Source organism: Siniperca chuatsi, linkage group LG3 (assembly GCF_020085105.1).
Source record: "Siniperca chuatsi isolate FFG_IHB_CAS linkage group LG3, ASM2008510v1, whole genome shotgun sequence".
In the NCBI taxonomy this organism is placed as follows: domain Eukaryota; kingdom Metazoa; phylum Chordata; class Actinopteri; order Centrarchiformes; family Sinipercidae; genus Siniperca; species Siniperca chuatsi.
The window spans coordinates 19,075,955-19,102,176 of NC_058044.1; the positions used below are offsets into that span (position 1 = coordinate 19,075,955).

General features: G+C 39.3%; 3 protein-coding genes across 4 annotated transcripts; all 3 read right to left on the minus strand.

Moving 5' to 3' along the window:
* Positions 1-305: 305 nt before the first annotated feature.
* Positions 306-9,687, minus strand: jpt1a (Jupiter microtubule associated homolog 1a). The gene is made up of 5 exons (XM_044189052.1): positions 9,484-9,687; positions 7,988-8,130; positions 3,171-3,268; positions 2,864-2,891; positions 306-1,765 (listed from the first exon to the last, which is right to left on the minus strand). Exons 1-5 carry the CDS (start codon positions 9,537-9,539, stop codon positions 1,632-1,634), a joined length of 459 nt encoding a protein of 152 aa, XP_044044987.1. The 5' UTR covers positions 9,540-9,687; the 3' UTR covers positions 306-1,631.
* Positions 9,688-11,086: 1,399 nt separating this feature from the next.
* On the minus strand, positions 11,087-14,602 carry sumo2a (small ubiquitin like modifier 2a). The gene is made up of 4 exons (XM_044189053.1): positions 14,452-14,602; positions 13,362-13,493; positions 12,951-13,022; positions 11,087-11,615 (listed from the first exon to the last, which is right to left on the minus strand). The coding sequence occupies exons 1-4, from the start codon at positions 14,470-14,472 to the stop codon at positions 11,550-11,552; spliced, it is 291 nt and encodes a 96-aa protein (XP_044044988.1). The 5' UTR covers positions 14,473-14,602; the 3' UTR covers positions 11,087-11,549.
* Positions 14,603-15,174: 572 nt separating this feature from the next.
* gga3a (golgi associated, gamma adaptin ear containing, ARF binding protein 3a) lies at positions 15,175-24,910 on the minus strand. Of its 2 annotated transcripts, none has more exons than XM_044189048.1 (17): positions 24,761-24,910; positions 23,968-24,052; positions 23,744-23,819; positions 23,543-23,641; positions 23,322-23,445; positions 22,999-23,102; positions 21,915-21,995; positions 21,580-21,717; positions 20,995-21,076; positions 20,658-20,783; positions 20,144-20,353; positions 19,967-20,040; positions 19,483-19,877; positions 18,425-18,732; positions 17,342-17,511; positions 17,039-17,149; positions 15,175-16,757 (listed from the first exon to the last, which is right to left on the minus strand). In XM_044189048.1, the coding sequence occupies exons 1-17, from the start codon at positions 24,795-24,797 to the stop codon at positions 16,647-16,649; spliced, it is 2,331 nt and encodes a 776-aa protein (XP_044044983.1). In that variant the 5' UTR covers positions 24,798-24,910; the 3' UTR covers positions 15,175-16,646. The 2 variants fall into 2 exon arrangements, with proteins under 2 accessions (XP_044044983.1, XP_044044984.1); XM_044189049.1 differs by having other exon boundaries at positions 18,425-18,711; positions 24,761-24,909.
* Positions 24,911-26,222: the final 1,312 nt, after the last annotated feature.

Here is a 26,222-nt window from a genome sequence, read left to right on the forward strand (position 1 = left end):
AATAGTCAGTTGCCCATATGAACATTACAACTGTTTTTGCTTACTGTAATCATCCCTTCTGTTCATACTGGCCATTAAAATATACCTTCCTAATGCACTTTCATTATAAGTGATGGGGGACAAAATCCACAATGTGCAAAAATGTATGCAAAAGTTTCTCTGAGTCAGTCAAATCAAGTGGATATCTTACAATCTAGTGTTTCACCGGACAGTGTTGCCTGCTTGAACTGCAGAGGAATTCTCGTAGCTGCTACAGTGTTATTTAAAGTCAGATAATACACACAGCAAACAGCCCATGGTCAGAATTGATTTTTAATGGTTTATTTCCACTTGTGCCATTTCTTGACTTCAAATTTCTGCAGTGACTTACATCCAGCAACAGGAATTGGTATAGGATGCAAACAGACAGTCTTGCATCATTACGCACGTTAAAAATAGACACCACAGGAGTTACATTTCACATACCTGAAATGTAGGTTTTCTTGCATGACAGCCGGCTGACACAGCAGCCACACGTGTGACAGACAGAAGCAGGAAGGAGTTTGAATTTGGTTTAAATTATGTGACATGAAATGTATGAAAAGACTGTTCTATATTTCCAGTGAGCATGATCATTAACAGATGGATAAGGGGGTAAAACAGAAAAAAGGCTGAGCAGTCATAAGGTCACTTGTCAAATCTAGGATGGGTTTACCAGAAACACTCAAGTGTCAGGACCAACTACATTCCATTGACTTGTAATGGAAAAACTAGGTCTTAGTGATACTGGTAAGATGCAATTAGGGAAACCCAACCTTGTTTGATGTTGTAGCCTAACACACAAACAGGCACACTTTTGAGTAAATCTTACCTATAAAAACACAGGGCACTCAAAACCGGCACTGGGGTTACAATAATCTAAGGTTAGTGACTACAATATAAAAAAGGCTTATTCCAATTCTGTTACATGACATGGGACCTACAGTACTCATCTGAAGACAAATGTTTTCAATCCTTCAGATCACAATGACAGTAATTTATGTGGCTTCTATGAGGATTGTTTAGAAAGATTCCAACTTCATGCAACAATACAACAATTATTCCACAAAAAATAACTAACAAACAGGTTAAAATAAAATAAAAATGTTCACAGTTATGTTTCTTCTCACATTCATACGTTACAGACCAGACGTGCATGCAAGATGGGTCAAAACTGAACACAGTGCAAAAGTGACAGCTTTTTTCTTTGCTCTTGTTCTAGAAACTGCTTGCGTATAATCACTTACAGCTTGTGCTGTCACAATAAAGTTAGGGGAGATTTACCATTAGTTGATATGAGAAATGTGATCCTTGTACCCTTCCTGGCAGGGCTAATGCATTACAGGGACATATGCAGACTTTGAACCATGTAATTAGAAATACATAAAGTGCTTCTGTCAAAACAAACAAAACAATAAAAACAGTACAAAACAGTTTTCAAAAAAGAGGTATCAAAACAATGCACTTGGGGATGTGGAGAAGACTGGTGTCTGTGGGACATCAGATAGGATTCCTGCGGTACAGACAAATGTGGTGGGGTTCCTTGTTTGAAAATAAATAAATAAGATGAGTTCGGAGATGAGTGGATGTAAGGAGGGGTAGTTGGCTGGGATTCAACCCAGGATGAGGCTGGACTTGCCCCCAGGGGGATTCCTGCGGCCAGACGGTAGTCCTGCAGCGGACTCCTCAGCTGGAGGGGCCTCCTCTTGCGGCCCTGGAACTGCTTCAGGCTCAGGAGCGCTGTTTTCTGAACACAGGCAGGGAGACACGTGACTAGCGGTTACATTTGGAAACATTAACAAGAGAACAATCACTATAATTTTGTCACACGAACACGTCTCACCCCTCGGACGCTTGCAGGGTTCTACCAAATAATTTTCTTAACGGCACACATTGCCCTGAGGGAACTCTAAGCACATACTGCAAATCCACATGATTTGGGACTGTCAATGTCTTGTGGCTTTCAGCAGCCTCAGGCATATCATCTACTACTAACAAAATTTTTTCTTTTTCGCCATCATTTTTCTCCCTCTCATTGTTGTCCCCTGCTGTCGAAAAAGTAGCTGATGTTGAATTAACCATTAGCCGAGATAGCATTATTTTGACAAATACATCCGAAAAAACCTTTTCTCTTGTAACGTGAAAAGTGAACCATACGATTAGAAAATGCGGACAAGCATGGCTCTGGGAAACCGTCTCGTCCTCTCTGCATGTTAGCTTCTTAGCAGCAACTGTAGGGACAGTTTGCTAACCTACAACCTAGCTAATGTTAGTTACATTACTTGTTGTGTCGCTGTTCGCTCTATATCACGGTATTTGTCATGGTACTAGATTTCTCCAGAATCGCACATCCCACCTTTAACTGGAAATCGGTTAGCATTAACTAATGCCATTCAAAACAACCCAAACCTTCAACATTGGGTGGGCATTATAGAAGGTATAGTTTTAAGAATTTTCGGAAATGACTTTTCAGACATATTTTTTAAGTGAAATAAATGTGGATATGTATGTGTAAACCTATATGTATTTATGTACGTATATACATATAATATATGTGCACATGTACATTTATTTATGTATGATGTTATATATGTGATATTTATGATGACACATCACAAATCTGTTCTTTGTAATAATGGACCACTGGTTTAGGGTCTATTGGGTGGAGGGTTCTCCCTATCTAATCCTTTTATTGTCTTTCCTTCTTTCTTTTCTTTTAAATGCAGGTGTTGTACCATTATGTAAAAAATGACAAATCTGCCAACAGGTAGGCTACAGGGAGATACAATAGGCTATCTAAGTATTATAAAACTGAGTGAGGTGACCAGAAAAAACAGGTGCTTACCATTATCACGCACATAATTTTCTCCATCCTAAAATAACAAGCAGAAAAGTGGTGAGCATTTTATTTGCCTTCATGTATTGAAAAACAGGAAGTTCTCTACTGCCTCATCGCACATGTACTGAATGATGAAAGTATGTACTAATTGATACACAAGCTACCTTTGTGAGACATTAAGGGAAAATGAGAAGAAAAAAAAACAGATAATCTAAATCATTTGGACTTCAGTTGTTTTCCTATATGTTTATCTGCTCTCAGGTTTCACATAATTTCGTCCCACCACAACTCATGATCTGAGGCATGATCTTACTGTGGCGGGGGCGTCTGCAGTGTTGTTGGTGGTGGGGTTCCCTCCTCTCCTCAGGGGGGCTGACGGCTCACCACACAGCACACCTGTGGGCTTCCCACCTGGAAGAACAAGGAGACATAACGGCTCAGATAGACGGGCCTTCACACAGCAGGTGCAAAGACAAAATCAAATACATTTTCCATATTTTTACATAGAGACAAATATCATGGTGACATACAACATTGCATTTTCTCTTCCAAAATACGTTTGGCTGACCTGGGAATGTACGTATAATTGACTGACCTCTCGTGCCTCTTGCCGCATTTTATCATCATTTTATTTTTTGTGATATCGCTGCATTCCCAGATCTCAGCAATTACCTTGGTGTGTAGAATATTATTATGATAGGGATTATAGCTATCAAAAACTACGGGTTGTAATAAACCGTAGTACTTTAGATCTTAATTTTAAGATTAAAAATTATATTTCAGTTTTATAAAAGCTCTGAACTGTATTGTGTTCCAGCAGTATTTATTATGAAGGCTGTACATGTACATGGTAATTCTGAATAATGTCCCTATTATTCAGAATTGCCATGTACTTTTCATCTCACATACACATAAAACCAAACTCATTCACATACTATACTAAAAACCACGCACACATACAACTGAAATGCTTTTACATACACAACTGAAACACTCTCACACAAATTGAAAAAATTATACACTCACATACACAACTAAAAAGCTCTCATGAAAACTACTGAAAAACTTTCACACATACTAGTCAAGTGTGTTCATATACACAGTTGAAATGCTCTCATACAGTATTGTGAAAACCTTTTACATTGAAAAGCATTCACAGTTACGATTGAAAAAATACAAATTTGTATGAGAGGATTTCAGTTGTACAGGAAGACGGTTGAGAAAAGAGCGCATTTCATAATAAAGGGCGAACAACTGTTTGTTTGCAAACACAGATGTCTGTTCAACAGCCTGTAAGTAGCCTAACCGAAGCAGCGGCGTTACCTAACAATATACTGGCCTCAGCGGAGACCATCTGAACCCTGTAGAATGCGATAACATTCGGGCAGCAACCGATCGTTGCAACTCCAAGTGTGGACACGCTCAATAGTCATCTAGCATCACTCTTCCCATACCGCGTAGCGGTGTGCCAGTGCCAGCTGCAGGTCCAGTCAGGAGAGAATGTGCAACATTTAATCAAGCGCAGCAGTGCTTCGGCACATGGACATCAGGCACAAGGAGACAAGGGTAATTATAAATAGTCCGGAGTATGAAATTATTTTTCACGTTGCCGTCCTACATTAGATAATGTTACACTTAACTGTATCTGAATACTTGCATGTCCAAATACCAACCTGAAAAAGGATGATCTGTTTATTACCAGTCAATTACAGCATGAGCATCGTGACAATTTTGGAAATCTCTTATCATGCTGGGCACATGCAAATACATGGTTAAACTTACGAGATATAAACATAACAAAGCAACAAGCATTTTTTGTCATTGCCTCAATACTCAGATTATCACAAACTGGATCACACAGGAAGAAATAAGGATGTTAATCGTCACAGGTAAGTTAATCTAAACTATAATGTGGTGTGCACTAAACTTTTCTACACTCACTCTTTCTACACACTGGCAATAAACACTAGCGAGGTACATAGTCACCTCCTATACCAAGAGAACGTGAGTATTAAGGTGCTAAGCACCCAAAAATGTCCGAGCCTTTTATACAATCAGTATATGTTGAAATAAAGCTCCCAGCGAGCAGATTAGGTTCACAGAGGAGGTTACCATAGAGACTGATGTAGGGTGAGGTGTCTTCAGAGAGGGCCCGCACACACTGTCACAAATTAGGACACTATCAAACTCATCATTTAATTACACAGATTTAAGTTTTTGTTTAAAACAAGAATAAAAGGTGCTTTCAGACAGCAAGCAGTTACCATGCATCCACCGGGCATTGTCGTGGCAGTGACAATGGAGGCAGTGGCGGCAACCACTCACATTCTGAAAGCGCCTTAATAGTCTACAGCCATGTTAGCAGCTCTGTGAGGTTGTTCTAAGTCACAACAGTGCTTTAAGCTCTATCCTGACGTCAGCAAAAGAAGCATAAGAACATGCTCAACAATGACAATGCTAACATGATCATGTTAAGCAGGTATAATGTTACCATGTTCACCATCTTACCTTAGCGTGTTAGGATGCTAACATTTGCTAATCAGCACTAAGTGCAAAGTACAGCTGAGGCTGATGGGAATGTCATTAGTTTTGTATTTAGTATTTAGTAAGTATTTAGTCACAAACCAAAGTATTGGACAGATGATGGCGCTAGATGAAAAGTCAGGGGATCAATAAAGTGAAAATAAATCCTGATGGGGAACATGAATGTATGTATGAATGTGTGTATAGCTGTGAATCACCAATGTCATTAGCATCCATCCTCTGGGCACCATGGAGATCTAACAAATTATATGGAAATCTATCCAATAGCTGTTGAGCTATTTCAGTCTTGACCAAAGTGGCGGAACGACTGGCCAACAGTCCCCCGTCCCATTTTTTCACAATTGAGAATGACTTCCGGATGGGAGCCGAAACGTCTTGATTCTGAAAACAGTGTCCAGATGACTACGACTGAAACCTTTTCTACGATAGAACACTCCTGGACGAATGAGGGACTACACCGTCTTATCAAATACACATCTGAAACCTGCTCTGACGGGAAAGGGACCTTGGCGTTTTGGAAAACTGTGACAATGGTGAAATATCCCATTGTCTAACAGGCTGCAAATCCTGTCTTAACCATCCTGCCACATACTGTAGATCCTCCATGCTTCTATCTTCATAGATATTATGCAAAACACCATGGAGCATATACAAACCGCATTGGGACTTTATTAAAGGCAGTGATATCTGCTATATTTTCTAAACACTCAGCTTTCAAATATACCTAAATTAAGTAGGTATATTAGTACAGGCAAACAGTGCACTGTGCAGCTTTGAAAAATCTATAAATTGATCTAAATTAGGTGCAAATATGCAATATTATTTATTACAAGTACATAATTGACAGCAAATAGAAAATATGCAACATTTACATTTAAGCTTGATCTCCATTAACATGATGTTGCTTTTGGTCATCAGATGATAACAGAAAACACAGTTGTTGTAATTGGCAACAATATTTATCCTAGAGTAAACATGAAGAGCACTCAAATTTCTTCCAAATATTACAATCAGATGCTAGAGGACCGCGTCAGAGTTTTTACAGTGTGTGGAATTTCCCAGAAATTGTTTAAGAAGGGGAAATTAAGGCCCCACATTGGGAACAACCTTGACCATTGCAGTCCACTGACATAATGGCCTGACCGAAGGACCTACATTATGCTCGACTTCTCTTTGTAAGCAAGCTACTCCTACACATTTCCTCCTACATTTTGGATGTTTTCGCTTTCATACTAAATGTCTAAGTTCACAGTGTTCCTTTATAATACAAATATGCAGTTAAATCCTGCTGTGTAGGGATTTTCCCTTAGTAACATTTTCATTTTCAATCCCCCTTATTAACAGGCACTTTATGTGTCACACATATCTTAGTGAAGCAAGCTATTGTTATTTTCAGAATAAGTAAGGCTACTCAGAAATGCATTCAATTGGCATGTGAGTGGGACTATATATGATCTAGGGCACTTTTAAGCATAAAAAAAAGTCTTATGGAATTTGAAATTGTTTGGATTTTCTGACCATGTCCAAAAGTTTCAATACAAAGCATTGATAGATAGAGGAGAGCGTTTGGGGCAATTCAGACACCGCCACTGCATTTGGTTGTGTTTTTTGCCTTTGCAGTGCATTTCTGTATTTGGTTCTGTATTTGTGTCCAACTTTTTGTTGTTTAAAATGGTAAATGGCTACATTTATATAGTGCTTTTATCCAAAGCGCTTTACAAGGTTTTTGCCACTCATTCATGTGCACGTGCACGTGCACGTGCACACACACACACACACACACACACACACTGAAGACAGCAAGCTACCACGCAGGGTGCTGGCCAACTATCGGGAACAATTTGGGGTTCAGTGTCTTAAGGACACTTTGACATGTGGACAGGAGGAGGTGGGGATCAAACTGCCAACTTTCTATTGTTTCATTTCCTCTTTTAGAACATTTTGATGTGTATCATTCTACATTTAGACAGGGACTGGAAAACTCAGCACTAAACAAGAATGACCAGCCATAGTATATAAAACAGTGTATTCGGTTTCTTAGCCTCCTATTATTCCCCTTAGAAATATACTCTTTTAAATTCTATAATAAACCCTCTAATCTAACAAGGACATGAGGCAGCTCAATTCCACATGAATATTTCAGATCTCTGCAAGCTTGAGAAGATCCTGATTAGTAGAGAAACACCAGTGATTGAATATCTAATGACAGCCTGAAAGAGAAATCAATTCAGTTCATTTGGGGCACCTAAAACCATTTTGTTATGTCAAGTAGCACCACTGGAGACAGCAAATGTGATTCTTATGTATTCAGCTGTCTGAAGTTTTGAGTAGCCTGGGGAGGCAGAGGCTCAGTTTGGTCAAGCAGCAAGAGAAAAACCTACAGTGAAAACCTTGCATCTCCAAAACACAAGAAAAAATTCTCAAACTTGTTTCTCTCCGTCACTGGGTTTTGTGCTCTGGCTTTGTTTTTAAGTTACACCATCCAATAAATGTTGTGGTAAGCTGTCAAAATAAGATGGATATGAGAAATGAGTTCTAAGCTTTCACACTAAAGCAACAAACGTTTTAAGACGAGGTAGACTGTACCTGGCGGGTTGTTCCTTCGATTAGCATAGGGGTCCTCTGGCTCAGCGAAAACACTGGAGGCCATCTTGTTTTTCCGGACGGGAGGCTTCTCCTCATCTGAACCAAATGAAATGTTGGAGCCGCCACCAGGAGGGCGCAAAACCCTGGAAAGAGAGAGATGGTTAACACTGTTACTGAAAGCTGTATCGTACTGGCTGATTTCTCTTGAGTGTCCTCTCTCCATTCAAGAATTACTTATAAAACAAAAACCTACATAAATGCTGTGGTTCAGACTAGGGATGTACAGAATTAATCAATGAGAAATTATTGTTCATTCACACTCGTGTCAATAAAAGGTCAACAATCAATTTCAACTCATCAAAGTGTAGAGTATCTTTGCATTGTCTGGGCAGCCATATAGGTGTTTGATATTTTGTCAACCCCATTTATATCAACAAGGGCAGACTAAATATTAAGACCACCTTTCAGTATAATGCAAAACACTTCAACACCAGCACAAAGTACAGCCTCCAAAATTACCTTTATGAGAGTAGGATGTATAGCAGGTCTGTTGTATTAGACTGCACTATTTTTAACTAGGTGTGTCTAGAAAACTGGCTTTGTGGTTCTTATTGTACTGTTTACACTGGTATATATCCATATTGATTTTGTCTTTTTCCTCTAAAATTGAAAAGGTTACAGTAGATAGTGCTTTCACACTGTGGTAAATACACTGGTCTAATGTATTTTTGTATTTTGCATTACTCACATTGTTATTATCACGTTGCGATGCAATTTATCACAATTACCACATAACTTATTGAAAACTCAATCGTTCATTAAACCTCTGTGGATTCTAAATATGCATTATTCCAGGTCTGATACCACTGGAATATGTGGAATCATTTCACTGCATGATGAAAAATATACATGTAGCTCGGGTTATTGTTAGGTGTAGCAAGCTGGAACATGGCCATCGCCTCAGTGAGGCCATATGCAGGGCAGACTAAGGGATGTCTTGTACATCACTGATCCGAAATCCACGGGGGCCCCACCCAACTGGAATGACAGATGTGATCAATCTTTCGTTGTCAGACAATCAACGCGAAAAAGTAATTAGGAAATATAAACGCACGCCAATGTAAAAGGCCTACATTTAACACTATCGTTTGGTGCCGAGCCGCCTAGTCTGTACTTGCTAGCTAAGCAGCTTCTCTACAAAAGGGAGGGTACATGTGCGCTATCTTGCTAGCTAACGTTAAAAATGGGAATGGTCCATCCCAACGACAAAACGGGAAGGTGTGGTGCCGAGCTTTATCCTGCCATCGTCGTCCTAAGCTTTGTTGCAACCATTTCGAAGCGGTTGAATAACAATTACGAGCAGGGACCAAAACTAAAATGTCTTAAATTTTACGTTAAACTGTGTAGCGTTGCTGAGGTTAACGTCCGAGGACGCTGGACTTGTTGGCTTCATGGTCGCTAACGGTTTACGGAACGGTCTGAACGACGCCTTTTACCTGGAACTGCTTTTAGACCCGGGTTCCATCCCTTGGTATGTCGTGGTGGTCGTCATTTTTGCAAAATATGTCGTAAAATATTTATAAATCTGATAGGATACACGCGAATTACACTTTCATTAGCAGTACTTCACCGCCTCATCATCGTCTATCCTAGCCGGTGGTTCCCAATATTCAACCTGCCTCCTGTCTGAGTGGATCCGTATAAATTGACCAAAAGGAGTTGCCGCACTTCCGGTTAAATTTTCAAATTAAAATATGATATCCTAACAAATAAAGGTTGCTGCGATTTTTAAGATCATATCAAAGTTTTATTAAATAATATCTACATTATTTAATTAAGGACAACATTATTTACGGTTAACGGTTTGTTCTTTATGAACCCGTACTACAACAAAAGTGACATATTTGGAGTGTAATTTGGAGGCAAAGTGCCGTATTTCCGGTCTTTCTTTGCATATTTCTGGGTGGTTCTCTTTAATACATACTGACAGAGGTGCTGGTCGAATAAAGACCATTGTGGAGAGGGCGTTTCAATAGCCTAAGTACCGCCCACAAGAGAACAGGCCCTTCTATGATTGGATAGTTTATTTACATGACATGCACGTTCTATTTGTGATGTTGACCCAGAAGTCCACCATCAGTTTTCAGCATGTATGAAAACAGCTATTGTTTATTGTAATCCTATTCACGAACACATGATCTAGAACTGATACTACTTGTGAAAAATAAAACCCTTCAGTAAAGCAGTTGGAGGCCAAATTCATCTCGTGCTTGCTGGCAGCTATCAGAGAGCCAAACGACAGTTCAACTGAAAGATCCTACAGGAGCCATTTTCATCTAAGGTGAGGATAGAGACAATTTCATCATGCTGTTAGGAGACCAATTTATAAAAGGTGCCATATTTGAGACAGAGCAGCACCTGCATCCAAGATACGAAGAAATCTTTGCCAATTGTCTTTAGATTTTATTTGAGTAGGCTAACTGCAGCCTTATAGAAGAGTAGGCCCATCCTTTTTATGAAAGGTCATTGTCACTATTGTCGACTTGAAGCAAGTCTTGTACTACAGACTAAACAACGTTTAAAATAAACAATTGCAGTCAGGAGACCGCTATATGAGAGATTAATGCAACAGCTCATGAAGCCTACAAAACATAATGTGGAAATATTCAGATGTGGATATGTTATGCCTATCCTGGGGATGATGACTTGCACACAATTAACCACACATTGACTAAAGACAGCTACCATGGTACACCGTCTTTTCTGCAGGCATGCCTTCCTGTCTGGCTCAAAGTTGTGAGCAAGGAAAGTGCTGACTTGCATGACATCAGGGTAAAAGAAAAAAACAATATGAACTTATGCCAGCACAAATAGTTTATGCTCCGTGTTATTCAAGTGCAAGGCTCTCTAACCTTTGCAAAGATATTTAAAGCAATACATTACAAATTAAAACTAAATGAAAACCATCTTAGACTGATCCTGAAAAGGACCCTTTTCATTTGTTTAACACATCTCTGGTTAAGCAGTTTACAGTTGCAGGCTAAGAAACCAACACATAAATCCCATCCCAAGTATCCATAAAACAAACAGGGACATATGTTAAAAAAAGAGACTCAATTTATTCCACTAATACATTTTCATAACAACAGATGTGAATTTAAAACGCAGTCTTACTTGAGAATAATAACAAAATTCCAACTGAATCAAAACTTCGATGACATAGGTATAAAAACAAAAACAAAAAAAAAAAAAAAAAAAAAAAAGGACCAAGGAGTTTTCTTTAAAACTTCCAGGAAAAAAAGTGTTTAATCATGACAAGCTTTTAATCTCTTAAGCTTGTTAAACTCACTGCAGCATACAAGTTGTCTACACTGCGCAGTTCAGACATGTTAACATACGAATGACAGTGTGATTAAATCTATCTACACCAACTGTGCTGCTGCCTTTGAGCATTTTGTAAAATTATTCCACTGGATGGTATCAACACTGGTCATGAGCATCTGAAGACTGGGCATGTTCAGGGATGAAAAGGGGAGGTAGGGATGTTCGTAGGAAACAGTCTTTAAAGAAAAGAGCCACCGGTTTGCTGTTGGAACACATCAATCGTATCTTCATCCTCCATTTCTAGCTGTAAAAAAAAAGTTCAAATGTCAGTCAAGAGTCTGTTAGCAGGGTAGTTGTGTGAAAGACTAAAGACATGAGCATTATTCCAGTGTTTCTAAACTCATTTAGGTGTGAATGTTCACCTCCACAGCAATCCCCTATACATAATGCCTTATCACCATTTGACAACTATAACTCAAACTTAATGACAGCCACTGTGACAATACTGCTGTTAGAACACTGTTGTTCTCTGTTCTGCTTCATTTTTTCCTCTCTATTTCTTACTAACTCAACACTTCCTCCATGTCCTTCACAATAACTGCCTTTTACTGTGAAGCCACTTAGAACGCATTGACAATGTCAGTGAGGTAAGCTAATGCAACCAAAAGTTGGTTCAACAGTTATCTAAAAACAGATTTAGGCATGTTTCTTTTAGTTTTCGTAGGGGAGTTAGTTTGAAACATGGACAGGGCCCATGGGAAAAAAATATTTTATTACATCTCTTACAAAACAGTAGAAAAGGAGAGTAGGTCAGAATATGGAGACCGACTTAATGTTGCAGATGTGAAAAGAGGAAACAAAGCTCAAAGTAGTTAGAGGTGCAGAAGTTTAGTAGTGTTTCATTTAATCTGAGACTGCCAACATGAAAGTAAACGAGAGCTTTTCCTTTATGTACCTGTTCTATGGACATAAAGAGGTAGCACAGCTGCAGTGTGGACTGATCTGTTAGTACAGTCTGTGCTTTATCTGTATATATTAATACTATAATATTGTAGTACATTACATATACTGGACAAAGCTGACATGAGAGCGTGTCCACCCTCGGGACAGCCTCAGGTATAAAGTTAAAGAGTAGCTTCCCATCAGGTGTTCAGGAGTGGGCTCTGTTTACATGGAGCAACTCTTTGGATTTCTGCAGCTATTTCACAGCTGTCTAATGGTACAGATTTTAAATTTAATCCAGATTATTTAGACATACATTCAGACTATCATGTATCAATCAAGCCATATTAACACAACTTCCATAGTAAATGCAAGGTAAATCAGAGTGTAATACATTTATTAAACCTGTAAACATGGTTTCCCTCTGCAATGCACTTCAAACATTTCTTTAGTTAAAATGTATTTTGCAAATTTTGTAAATCCTGTTATCTCACCACATTCTTCCTTAAAATACTTAAAAGAAATAGCCCAAAATGTAAAAACTGACAACAAAAAAAAAAGAAGCATAAAATCCAAGTCATGTCCAAGGTAGCAATTCTGTGAAATTAGTATTCATTATCTCATTCGCGATAACGAAAAAAGTGTTTCTGCAGTACTCATACAGGTATGTAGGCTGAACAAGAGGGTGTAGCCTTACCTGCGAGGGTGTGTCTGTTTCATTGATGGGCTGACCATCAAATCTAAATCGTATTTGCCTCATGGTCAGCCCCTGTTGGGACAGAGAGAAATATTAGGTTTAAAATATTGAAAATCAAGATATTTTAATTATTGTTTCAATTTGCTTAATTTAGACAATAGAAATGTGTGTCACAATAACCCGATATCAGTACTTTATGACAGTATGATCTAATGAAATGAGCAATTATATTACATGAGCAATACTATAAAGGCAATTATGGTCTATTCCTCAATTGGATAGAACATCCTGGATCCCTCAGCCTAGTCCCTGGTCTCCAGTTTGACAGCCACCTATTCAGGCTACCAGCATTGTAAGGAACTTAAGGATGACTTCTTTTGAGGGGTAGTAGTAATTGTGTAGCAGTCTCACCTGCCGTTCACAATAAGCTTTCATCAGTTTGCTGAGAGGAGTGTGCCTTTTGATCTTAAATTGCACCACTGAGCCATCCTGCCCTGCCACCTTCAAATTGATGTGCTCATTGTTCTCTGTCTTCACTCCCTCCTGAAAGACAGAAAAACAAAAGTTTGCAGAAAGTAAAGTTGCTTTCAAAACGTGATGTAAGAAAACAAGTGGCTTGGTAAAATGTGACCTCTAGCATGTGTAATGCATGTGCCCGCAACCACAAAACCCTTTCCGTCAGGGTCAGACACAATTTAGGGTTGATGTACTTTATGTACCGTAATGATTTAGGACAAAAGTATAAACTATTACTATTCACATCGTGTGTGAGTTTTTAAACCACCGTTAGATTTGTCTGACATCTGCACCTGGTGAGATCAGAGGATTTGTGCGGTTACGGAGCACAGAATAGGGTCAACATTACAACTTCAACGTTAGCATTAGCATTAAGCAAGTCAATTGACAATGGCCTACAACTTATAATATTGCTCAACGGCCTAGCCAGGATGGAAATTACAGCTTGCATGCATCAACAATCCCTCTTATCATGAGACACCTGGGTGTGCAGGTAATGATCATAATTAAACAATTTCATATGAGATCCGTTAACAGTTGACGGGTTTTACTCAAACAATTAGGTTTTGGCCCGTTGCTGTTGTACACTGCTTTCTCTAAACGCTAACGTTTCTTCGGTTCTTTCTTGCTAACGTTAACTACTTGGGCATGCAAAAACTATATTGCTACATGTTACGTGTGCATCGCGTATACTGATGGCGGAATTTAAGAGGTGTTGATTAAGCGTATTTCAAAAGACCAGCAATTATTATTTCTTTCATGCCGAACGGGCACATTAGCGGCGTTAGCTTATTATGCTAACTTCACTCGCTAGCTTGCTAACTAACGCGGTACCTCAGGTTTGTGCAGTTATCCTTCTCTGTAATTATGCGACCGCTAATTAATTGGTCTCACAGGCGGCTTTTCACAGTATCATCTGTACACTTAACGCACACGTATGGTGTACACACTGTAAAGAAATCCCATTACAAAATCCGCTCCTCACCTTGGGTTTTTCGTCTGCCATGGTTGCTGCTGCTCTGTCTGCGCTTGCTCTGCTGCGGCTGCGCTGTCTGGCGCGCCACTATGAGTCGGCTACAGCACACAGCTGCGCCAGATCAACTGAGCGCTGTACTAAAGATGTAAGTCCGTTTACACAGGAAAACATTTTATTGGTGAAGCCTTTGCAAGTTGATACCGCGAATATCTGACAGTTTAGGTACTTTGGGGTGCTTGTACTGTAGTATTTCCATACCACTTTATACTTCTAGTCCCCAACATTTCAAGGGGAAAGGTTATACTTTTCACTCCACTACATTTATGTGACAGCTATGGTTACTCGTTACTTTGCAGATTCAGATTTTACACACCAAAACTCATGAGCTTTTTACCTAATCAACAGTAAGTAAGCAGTTACAATTAGCTCCAACATTAATACGTTGCATACATGTTAATGCATCAGCAATAACAATCCAGTAGTATAATATATAATAATGACATGGATCATTGTGCTGCATGACTACTTTTACCTCCGATACTTTATCTTGTTAAATGCAGGACATTTACTTGTAATAGAGTAGTTTTACACTGTGGTATTGCTACTTTTACTTACCAGTAAGTAAAGAATCAGATTATGATGAAATGAAATTACACCTCAACAATGTTGTGGTTCATATGCCATTGATATTGGTCTTTAGACACTGAAAAATGAGGCAAGAATATGTGAAAATTTGAATACAAATAGATCCATCTCATTCTTTATTATTTCATGCACAGAAATAGCTTTTCAAAAATATGCAATGACAAGTTCATTTAACAATCTAAGATAAATAAATGTTGTAAGAAATATGTAGTGAATCTCCTATATAGCACTAATAGCCCCAGAAAGACAAAAATAAAGAAGTTCCAGTTTTTGATGAACACATGGTAAGCCTAATGCTTTGAATTAAACACCAACCAACTAACCATTACGTTTTTATTATTGAAGTTTTCTCAAGGCTTACACAAAGAAACATTTTCCTAGTTAGCAAAACATTTACAGTTGACCTTGAGGGAAAATAACTTACCCCTTTAGCTTGGTTTCCACTTGGTCTCACTGCAGGAGCAAGGGCAAAGCAATGCATAGCATTAACTTTGCTGTTTGATCTTGCAGGAATTACATTTTTATATTAAAATGCTATCCAGAGTGCACAGCCTGGACATGTAATTCATCAGAATCCACCCTGTTGCTACATAATGTAACATATAAAATGTCTGTCTGAATATTTGGTAACATTAAAGCCTCTTAGACAGACTACTACTGATTTGTGTCTTTCTTACTGCAATACTGAAGGTGTCCATCATAACAGAGTATGCAGAAGAAATACAGCTGTCGACTGCAATATCATACAGGAAATTTACAGATCTGATACCTTCCTCCCAAGCCAAAATAAATAATACAATTATGACAATAAATACTTAAAGATTAAAAAGCATAACAAGAGTCTGAGCTATGAGTTAGCATAGAACTCAGAAGACAAGTTAAAGTATTCAGTAGTAATTGTGAGGCATATTGGAAGAGTAACTGATTCTTAATGAGCCAATCTGTGAGTGCCTTTTATTTAGCAACAGAGGGGCTCTGCTCCACTCCAATGTCTTCAGCGTAAAAACATTGTTATCATGCATCGTCAGCTACAACCCATGTGCAATGCTGGTCACATGTTCATGACCCAGGCTTCACAATCTCCTTCAACTTGTGTTTTTGCTCTATATTAAGACTGTCTGGCATTCAAAAGTGCAAGTATTCTCTAATCAGTTCTGACATGATTGAGGGACAAGAGTAAATATGAACAGCAAAAGGGTATAATAATAGTAAAAACCTAATAATAACTTAGCAATATTTAACATTACCAATGATTTTCCCACATAACCGTCATCCATAGTCAACCACTTCACACCAATTGTTACTGCACCACACTGACTACCTATGGCACTGTAGTAAAGTTTAAGTTGGATGTACGCTACAGGACTTTGGCTACTTCAGTGGGCCATCTCAAGCAGAAAAACTCCTTCAAGGTCCATTAAAGTTTATTTCATATACTTTAAATTTTCCCTAAAATCCTTCCAATACTGCCCCTTTCTCTTGACCTTTGAGCTGCATTGACAAACTCAATTGTTAAAGAAGTCTTGGCTTGTCTGGCCAGCTTGAAGGGGTAGGCAGGGCTAAAGAGCCCCCCATCTGTCAGCAGGCGGAAACTCATTCACCTCCCCCACTTCTGTGTGTGGCTGCTCTCCCAGCGTGAATGTCAGTTTGTATCTCATCCGAACCTTTTCCTGCAAAACACATACATACACACACACTCAGACTGGCAGCTTTCATTAGCTTGCTGGAACACACAAGATATTGTGCATTGTCAATGTCAGTGATCATTATATCCTCAAAACATACTGGTTGGCATGTAAGAGTGTAAGAAGGGGTAATACTGTGTTGTACGGTATGACCTTAAACATGGGTAAAAACACTGCTAAAGTAAGAAATTGCTCTCTCAATTAATACATTACTTAACACATTAGTAAATGTATAAACACCAAAAAAGCTCCAGGCTGAGCTCTACCTTGAGAGGATTTGCAAGCAGCATGACCTGAGTGACAGTAGCAGGGGGAAGGATTGGGTTAAAAGGAGCCAGCTCTGTCCCTGAGGGTGGTTGCAGTCTCACTTTCATCATCTGGAGATTTGGCAGAACAAACATTCATGTACATTAAATAGACACAGCAACCGACTTACATTTCATTTTCAGGCAAACATGTAATTTAATTAGTTGAACATTGCCAAAATTAATACTTTTAAATATAAACACACACACTGTGTAACTTCCTATGCGGTAACAGTGATATCACAGAGGCACAGCAGGTTTTACCTTGGGCACAGCAGCCTGCAGAACAATGTTCCTGACAGGCAATGGGGCTGTGTTGAGCATGGACGCCACCATCACCAGTACATCAGGTCTGCCTGCTGGACAGTCAGTGGCAAAATGCAGCAGAACACGGACCCCGTTTTTGTCATATGCTGTCACAGGACACACTTTACCTTAAATACAGCACACAAAAAGGGGAAAATCAGGAGGTGATCACTAAAAAGATTGACAGGGCATGTAGGACCCTCATTTTACACAATCTTTTGAGTCTTCACATATACACCACCTCTTATTGCTCCTAATGTAATCTGTACTGAAGGCATGTTTTGATGCATGTCCTTCCTATTGCACATGCTGTGATAATTACGATCAGACCACAATACAAATGTTCACAATCAAGACCAAGTGTAATTGGGGAAAATATCACTGTGCCCTTTCAAGTTTGATCAAGTTTGCCACTCTCACCACTAAGTGGCAGTAATGTCAAAAGTTCAGTTTTCCAACCACCAGTCTCAAATATGGAGGAAGGTGTTATTTTCTAACTAGAAAACAGCTGAAGTTTCCTGAATTAGTAGTATAGAGACATGAACTCTCCCCAAAAGTTTTTTTAATCTGTTTAGTGATTATCCTCCTTACAGGGTATTCTATCAAGCTTTGGAGATCAGGCAAAATGTTCCTTTTAGACTGCCGTTGTTGAAATGGTGACTAATGCCTAGAATCATTGCAGTTGAGGTACAATATCCCAATAATGCACGTTATGTTCAGCTTTTGAGGATGTAAGGCCTATTTGTTATGTAGAATTGCACTGAACTACCGGTTATAAACACTATGTAATCTGTGCACAAAATATTATCTGTTATATTAGATTTCTGGCAAATGAAACAACAACAACAAAAAAGTATGTATATACATGGATTCATAGTTACAGGTCTACAAAATAGCTCGGAGAAATCTGATGTCAATGTGATGTCCTTGTTTGTCTCAAATATTTTTCTGTCATACCCTCTCCTACATTTAATTATGAAAAGCAATAAAATCAACTGAAATACTCAAAACAAAGCATACAGCCTATTTCATGGAACTCACTTGGCGTGATTGCATCCAAAGGGACAAAGACATTGGCCAGGGACAGCTCTTGTTCCCTGCCTGGACTGGCCTGGCTCAGAGGGAGGATGGGGGACAGAGAGCGTAACAGAGGGCTGTCATCTGCCTGACTATTGGCAGGTGGGGGAGTGGACCCTCCTTGCATCCCTTCTAGGAGCAGTGAGGTGGATATGGTGGAGGTGACACCAAGACTGGAAGACATGGTAGCAGGAGCGTGCAGATCCTCGCTCTTGACCAGCAAGCTGCCAAAGTCCATCACACCAGGTGTACTGTATGGATAATTCAAGTGTCTTTGTAAAAGACATTACAGGTCCCTTTATACTTAAATGTATAATGACAGACATAAACATTGATAACCTACGATGAGAACAAGATAATAGAAGCAGGATGGAAGAAATACTACCTGAAATAAAAAAAAAACAAAAAAAATGGAATTCAAAGGCACTTGGCTTTACACCAATACAAAATAAAATCTCAACCGCCTGACATTTGAACAAGTGGCAGCTAGACACTTAGCATGACCACTTTAAATTATCTTCGCATTGTGATTAAACCAAGATAATACAAAGTACTCTAACGTTTTAATATGTCATTGGGAAAGTATTCTAAAATACATTCATCAAAGCATTTTACCATTTGCTCTGTGATGATGCTTAGTTACAGTGCTCAATACACTGCTGTTCACCCACAGATTACTTTGTTTCAAAGGTTAATGGAATACTGCGGATCTATCTGCCATTTGGAAACCAGTGGTTGAGATGCATTTGAAATGTCATATGGCAGAATGTCGAAATCACTGTTAAGCATCTAAGTGGCCAGAAGTGACTTTAAACTTTGTTGTGTTTAGACACCCACTCAGGTCAAACAGTGCAATTTAAAAAAACACTGGAATGGAACGAGGGCATGCATCATTTACTGAAATTTAAAAACATAAAATAAAAAAGATCCAGCATCCACAAGATTATGTGTGACAGATGGACAGATTGGCACCGATCCATATTCCCTCCCCAGTTTTTCCTCGTGACACAAGTGTTACTCACTTTTTAGGACTGCCCAGATCCAGCAAGGCAAGGTCTTGCAGATTATGACTGAGAGAAGGTGAAGTGGAGACCTGTTGTGGAATGACAGGGTTGGCTGAAGGAGCAGGCGATGCCAAGCTGAATGATTGAGGAAGAGCAGTCGGGGCCGTTGTGGTCAATACTGAACCGAGGGGCTGTGGGAATATGACTGATGTTGTTGAGACAGATTTTGTTGAAAACGCAGGCATGGAGAAGACAGGGCCAGGGAAGCTTAAGGCAGAGGCAGTTGTAGAAGACTTGATTAGGCTAACTGGGGCTACTGTCTCAGAAAGGGCATCTGGAAAAAGTGAAGATGTAGAGAACGCAGGAACCGAAAGCGAAGTGGTGTCAAAAAGGTCAAAATCTTGACTGGAATTCTGGAATACATGGTAATGGAAAAAATACTGCTATTAGCAATAAGATAATACTTGACATTAGTATAAATTATTGCAATTCATTTAAATACCTGTAAAGACGGCAAATGATTGCTCAGGTTTACATGTGTTGATTTACTTGGAACAGGAACAGGTTCGTTGAGGCCTGTAAATGATATCTACATGTAAACAAGACATTCTCAAACAACAGTTAATGTCCAGTGTTGCCAAAAAAATTAAATAATCAATTACATTATATTGCATGTTACCTAAAGACAGTAGCTCTTCATCCAGCAGAGAGTGTGCTGCAGACGGTGTGCTGGGGCTGGGGGACTGAGGGTCAGTGGCAGACCCACACAGCAGGTCAGCAGGAATAGACCGAGAGGATGTTGGGGGGTGCTGCTCCTGAAGAGAGATGCTCTGGATGTCCAGACCCACCAGGTCAATCAGAATCTCTGACTGGTTTGTGCGACTAGTGCCTGTCCGATGAAGAAAAACACAGGCAGTAAGAAAATAAAGATTTACTCATTTCATCATCCAGATTAGACTGGAATTTCGTTTGTAACATTTTTGCACATTCCCAAATATGACCTATGCCAGGTTTTCTTCCTATAGGCTTTGTTTTACCCATTTGCATATTAATCAGTTATGATACACACAAAAAAGAAGATTTTATTGAAAAGATGTAGAAAGTGCATTGTCAAATGGCATATTTATTACCATTATGCTGTAACCAATGTAAAATGTGCTGTACAATGAAGACATACAATTCTCTGCTCATACCTTGTCTGACTGATGCTTGTGTTTGTTGTGCTTCTACAGTCTCTCCATTGATGGTCTGCCCTTCCACAATCTTCTTATAGGAATTAATGACATGGGAGAGGTCATCACTGGCCTGCAGGATGTCTCCTGATAAGTGCATTTTAAAAAAGGTTAGACTCGGGTAAGATTTCTAAAAAAAAAAAAACAACAGAAAAACAATAAAATGTTTTCCACAGTGTTTGCTAAATTAAGTAACTGAGCAGAATGTTTTTTATGAGTCAAGTGGGCATTCGGGTCTGATAGGATGTTGGTTTTACGTCAGTGCAAGGCCTGAATTAAGAGGGTCAAATTTTCTTACCCAAGCTGCTGTCATTATCCTCAGTCTCAGTAGCGAGCTGAAACACAGTTTGCCTGAGCTTGTCACAATCACCATACAACTCCTGGGAAAATAATTTTTAAAATCATTGAATATTCACATCGTGAATCTCATTCAGAAACTGCTGTATCATGGGATGTAATAAGAAAAGTGTTTTTTCATACACAGTAAATGTCACATAAGTTATGATATTAAATATGTTATTATTTCACATCTGCAGAGGATCCTATCATTGCATGAAGAGTCCTTATGTTAATTTTTGAAATAAATTACTTTGAGCTGTTCACTGAGTGTATTTCTTTACTCGATGAGGAAATTTGATAAACAGTTCTTCTGAAACATGCTTGATATTTAATGAAGGACTGGACTGTCTCAGAAGGAGGCTGTTTCCATTGCTTCCCACAAGGTTAAATTAAACAGCAGTAAATTACTTCGCACTGCTTTGGGGCTGAATGGGCAAGGTTTGGACTATTGTAACAGTGTTTCCAGAAAAGTCAATTAACGCTAAAGACATAAGTGAAGTTGTTTTGAAAAGGTAATTTGAGGCTTATCTAATGGAGAACGAACCCTAATGAGCTCCTTGTCTCCGTCCGTGGAGTCTTCTGGGCTGAAGTGAGCAAGCATCTCGTTAAGGAGTTTGACGCTGTTGTTGACTGCCTCCAGTGTGCTTTTTTGCTTTGTCACTTTCTGTGTTCTTACCTCGTCCTGAAAAAAAAGTTGAGTTGCACTTGTTGATAGTACTCATTAAACTTGACTGTCAGTATAAACACAAGCTTTGAGATGAAAACTTGTGAAAGTGTGCAGTAATTTGCTTCTAATTTCTCTAGAAGAAAGCCACCAGAACTCAGGCTCAAATAAAAGACACACAAGTATTAAAACATTTCATTTTGACAATGACACACCTCCTTGACCATGTTCTTGATGAGCCGATTGGCCTCTTGCAGATCTTCAGGCTTTTTGCTCTTCAGCAGCTCTGATAATCTCTGCGGAGAGATGAGACCATCAGTGAGTGAGTAAACACTCAAGCTTATTTCCCACAGATTACTCAGACACAAGCAGCAAAGCCATACCAGCTCCCAGACCCTGAAAAAACAAACTTCATCCATAGATCAATTGCAGTCAACACAAAGTAAACATGCAGTCGTGACCTGTAGTGCTGTAACCAGTGATGTATTGGAGCGAGAAAAAAAAAAGAGCAGCTTCAGTGTTGTAAATGCACATTAAATATGACATATGATTGTTCTGTGGGATGCTACCATGCAGAGCCTTCAGTCAGTGATGCGAGAGAGGGGAAGAAAGAGAGGGAGAGAGAGATCCTCTTCCTCTTTTGATCCTTTAAAACTCTTAATCTACAGCTTATTTTAGCATAAGACTGGAAACAGGGGGTAACAGCTAGCCTGGCTCTGTCCAAAGGTTAAAAAAGGCACCTACCAGCACCTCTAAAGCTGTTATATATTGTTTGTTTAATACGTACAGAAAGCGAAGTAAAAACAACAAGTTGTGGTTTTAAAGGGAGTTATGTGCTGGACTATTTCATGGCTGGGGGGAGTGACTTCCTTGAGGTAAGCTATCCATCTCCTGCCTATATCTTCATACGTAATGGACAGATCTGAGAGTGGTAACGATCTTCTCATTTAACTCTCAGCAAGAAAGTGATGGGGCCTATTTCCAAAAATGTCAAACTATTCCTTTAATAGTCATAGGCAGAGAGGCTCTGAGTATGGCAGCTAAATATGCAGGCACTCAAGATATTTTGAGGTACCAAATAACACCTACAATGAAACACATACCTATTGTACTAAACACACATATACAGTACAAGGTAGGGTATAACAGATATATTAAATGTTAATTATAATCTGGACTGTGCCAATAAAACAATTACTTAAAATTCTGTATCTCTAACAGAGATAAAACAAGATAAAGAGAGTTATATGCAGTGAGTTGCAGTGTTCAACAATCACATCCCAAAATAATTCTTCTTACCTTGCTCTTCTTCTCATCATCAAACACAGGATTCTTGGGTCGCGGAGAAGGCGATGGTATTAATGTAGCATCAAGAGGGATTTCTGGGTCAACTAAAACAATACCTAAAAGAAAAAACAACAGACAGCTATTCTACTCTGGAAATGACTACTCTGGACTTCAAGGCGACAAAATATAAAGAGTACAAAGAACAACACATTCATAACTGACTGCTCAATGTATTATTTTTGGATGTCACTGTTATGCAATCATATAGTTTGTTTTACTGTGTTATTATATCATATCAGTATATTTTAACAGTTTTTAAGTGGTTGGTGTCTCACCCTGTGCCTTCAGCATCTGATATGCTTCACAGATCTTTGCTCCATCTGGTAGAGACATAGTCCAACTGTACAGCATCTGGATCACTTTTGTCTTTACTTTCTCTGATACTTTGTCTCCTAGATACTGAAAAATAACAGATGCATAGCTTAGAATGACACCAAACATCAATTCAAGTAAAAGTATCCCTATTAGCGGGGGTTTGAACATCTATGTTACTTACTTTGGGTGAAACCACCTTAATTAATTCATTTAAAAACCTGAATTTCCCAACTTCATTGTGAAACCTTCGGCCACAGTTTTTCATACAAGCCTCGAGAACCTACGCAACAAAAACAAGCGGAAATAAATATCTTCTAATTGTACCACTTTATGCCAAAGGACATCAAAATGAAAAACATAGTAAAATTATTACACTACAGACCGTTAATGCTTGCAGCGCCTCCCATTCTTGAGGGGACTGAATTTTGTGAGCCAGCAGTCTAACGGATATTTGTGGGCTGAAAAATATGTCAGAGTCTGGGTTATAATAGGCTTAATAATAAGCTCCATGTGTTTAGCACAATGAGGACACACAAGAGCAACATTAGATGGCTGTGATTCAATGTAATGGTTGAGATTGGGTTTATTGAAAGAATGTGACCATACCCTTCTAGCTCCTTATTGATTTGGTCACAGAATCCCATTACATACTCCCAGTCTTCCTGTCTGTTGGAAGGGTTGGTGGCTTTGTCTGAAAAATAGAAGTATATGATCTCTCAGGAACACGCAGCCCTTATAGACACATTTTAAATCTTGCCAACAAATACACCTAAGGTAAACAGGTCATCCGGTCCCTGGAAAGCTAAAGAAGGCTGGATACATAAACTTGACCAAGATGTAAGTCAGACCTCGACTATCAAGCTCTATCCCTTCCGACACCAGCTTACAAACGAGCCAGACAGTTGTTGTGAGACGTTTTCAGCTTATCTTACGTTATGAATTCTCTCTTTAATAGCCCCCAGGCAATTATCTGATCCAGTTTGTTGTTACTGTTGCAAGTCCTGTTTGAACTTGGATTAAGTTAATGCCTGGAGATGTTTACAAAGCAGCCGTCATTAACTCCAGGTAGCAAATGCAGAAGCGTATTGTGGGTCACCAGTAGAATATAATAATGTTAGCCACATTTCTGCAATTCAACATGCCGAATATTCAGTCCAGGACACAAGTAAACCAAACATCAAAGCTGATTTTGGCTAGCGACAGCCATCAGTTACTAGCATCTGTCTGTTAACGTTAGCCACTTTCCGAAAACACAGACGAATTAGCACGATACTTTTCAGATTCAGCAATGTCACGCGAGTCCAACTAACGTTTCGGACACCTACGGTTATGCAGCACATCAATGCACACGTCTAATGTGAATAAATGACCTGAAAAACTAGTTAAAGTACAAACTTACTAAGCCAGGACTCCAGCGACTCTCCATCATTCGCCATATTTGCACTCTGAGGCAAACGACGCGTGACTCCTGCTGCCTTCACGTGCTGCCAGACAAATGGGAGTTGCTATTTGCTAGTTCGTGACCCATTGACAGATTGGGTTAAGCCTGAATGTTCTTCATTTTGCCTAGATGTGACGATATGAACAATGTTTTTTTATGACAGTATCATATTTCTATGTTAGTAGTTGCTATATAGTTACATGTTTCTTTTTTCTCTTTAATTTGTAGGTGTCACACACAAAATAACAAAACAAGAATAAGCACAAGCCATTTCCATCCTCTTTGCAAAGTCTACCACCATCTGTCCTTCTGCGTTCCTGTCCTGAAGACCAAACCTGCCCATCACATTCTCATCACCTCTGTTCCCTTCACCTACATGCCCATTGAAATTTGCACCAATCACCACTCTCTCACCTCTGGGGATGCTCTGCATCACTTCATCTAACTCCCTCCAGAATTCCTCCTTCTCTTCTAACTCACATCCTACCTGTGGGGCATAACCACTCACAACATTGAACATCACCTCTTCAATTTCCAGCTTCAGACTCATCAACCTGTCTGATACTCTTTTCACCTCTAGAACATTCCTCACAAACTCCTCTTTCAGGATAACTCCTACTCTGTTTCTCTTCCTATCTGACCCATAGTAGAACAACTTGAACCCTGCTCCTAAGCTTCTAGCCTTGCTACCTTTCCACCTAGTCTCCTGGACACACAGTATGTCCACCTTCCTTCTCTGCATCATGTCAATCTCTAGCCTTCCCTGTCATAGTCCCAACATTCAAAGTCCCTACTGTCAGTTCTACATTCTTAGATTTCCTCTTCTCTCTCTGCCTACGAACACACCTTCCTCCTCTCCTTCTTCGTCTTTGACCAACAGTAGTCCAATTTCCACCGGTACCCCGTAGGTCAACAGCACCGGTGGCGGTCGTTGTTAACCCGGGCCCCGACCGATCCGGTATGGAAGTCATTTTCACGATTCGCATTTTTAATTTGGCATGTGTTTTACGTCGGATGCCCTTCCTGACACAACCCTCTGCATTTATCCAGACTTGGGACTGGCACAAGAAGACACTGGCTTGTGCCCCCTTGTGGTTGCATTACTATTTATATAATATAATATATATAATTTATATAATATAAAAATCTAATATATTTTACAAATATAAAACCTCCATGGATCAAAAATTCATAATAGAAAGAGTCATAATTGACCTTGTTTGCAGTTCGGGGTGTCCTGTCAACAGTTTTACAGACATCGCTTTTATAATGGTGGCCTATGGGGAAAATGCTTTTTGGGCCGCAGGGGAATTTTTCATTGCAATACCGCGATTGGCCACTGGAAGAAAATGGCTGCAAGGCTGAGTGGCGGCGCCGTATCCAGTTTTTATTATAGATCCATGGGTGAAGCACTATTCTT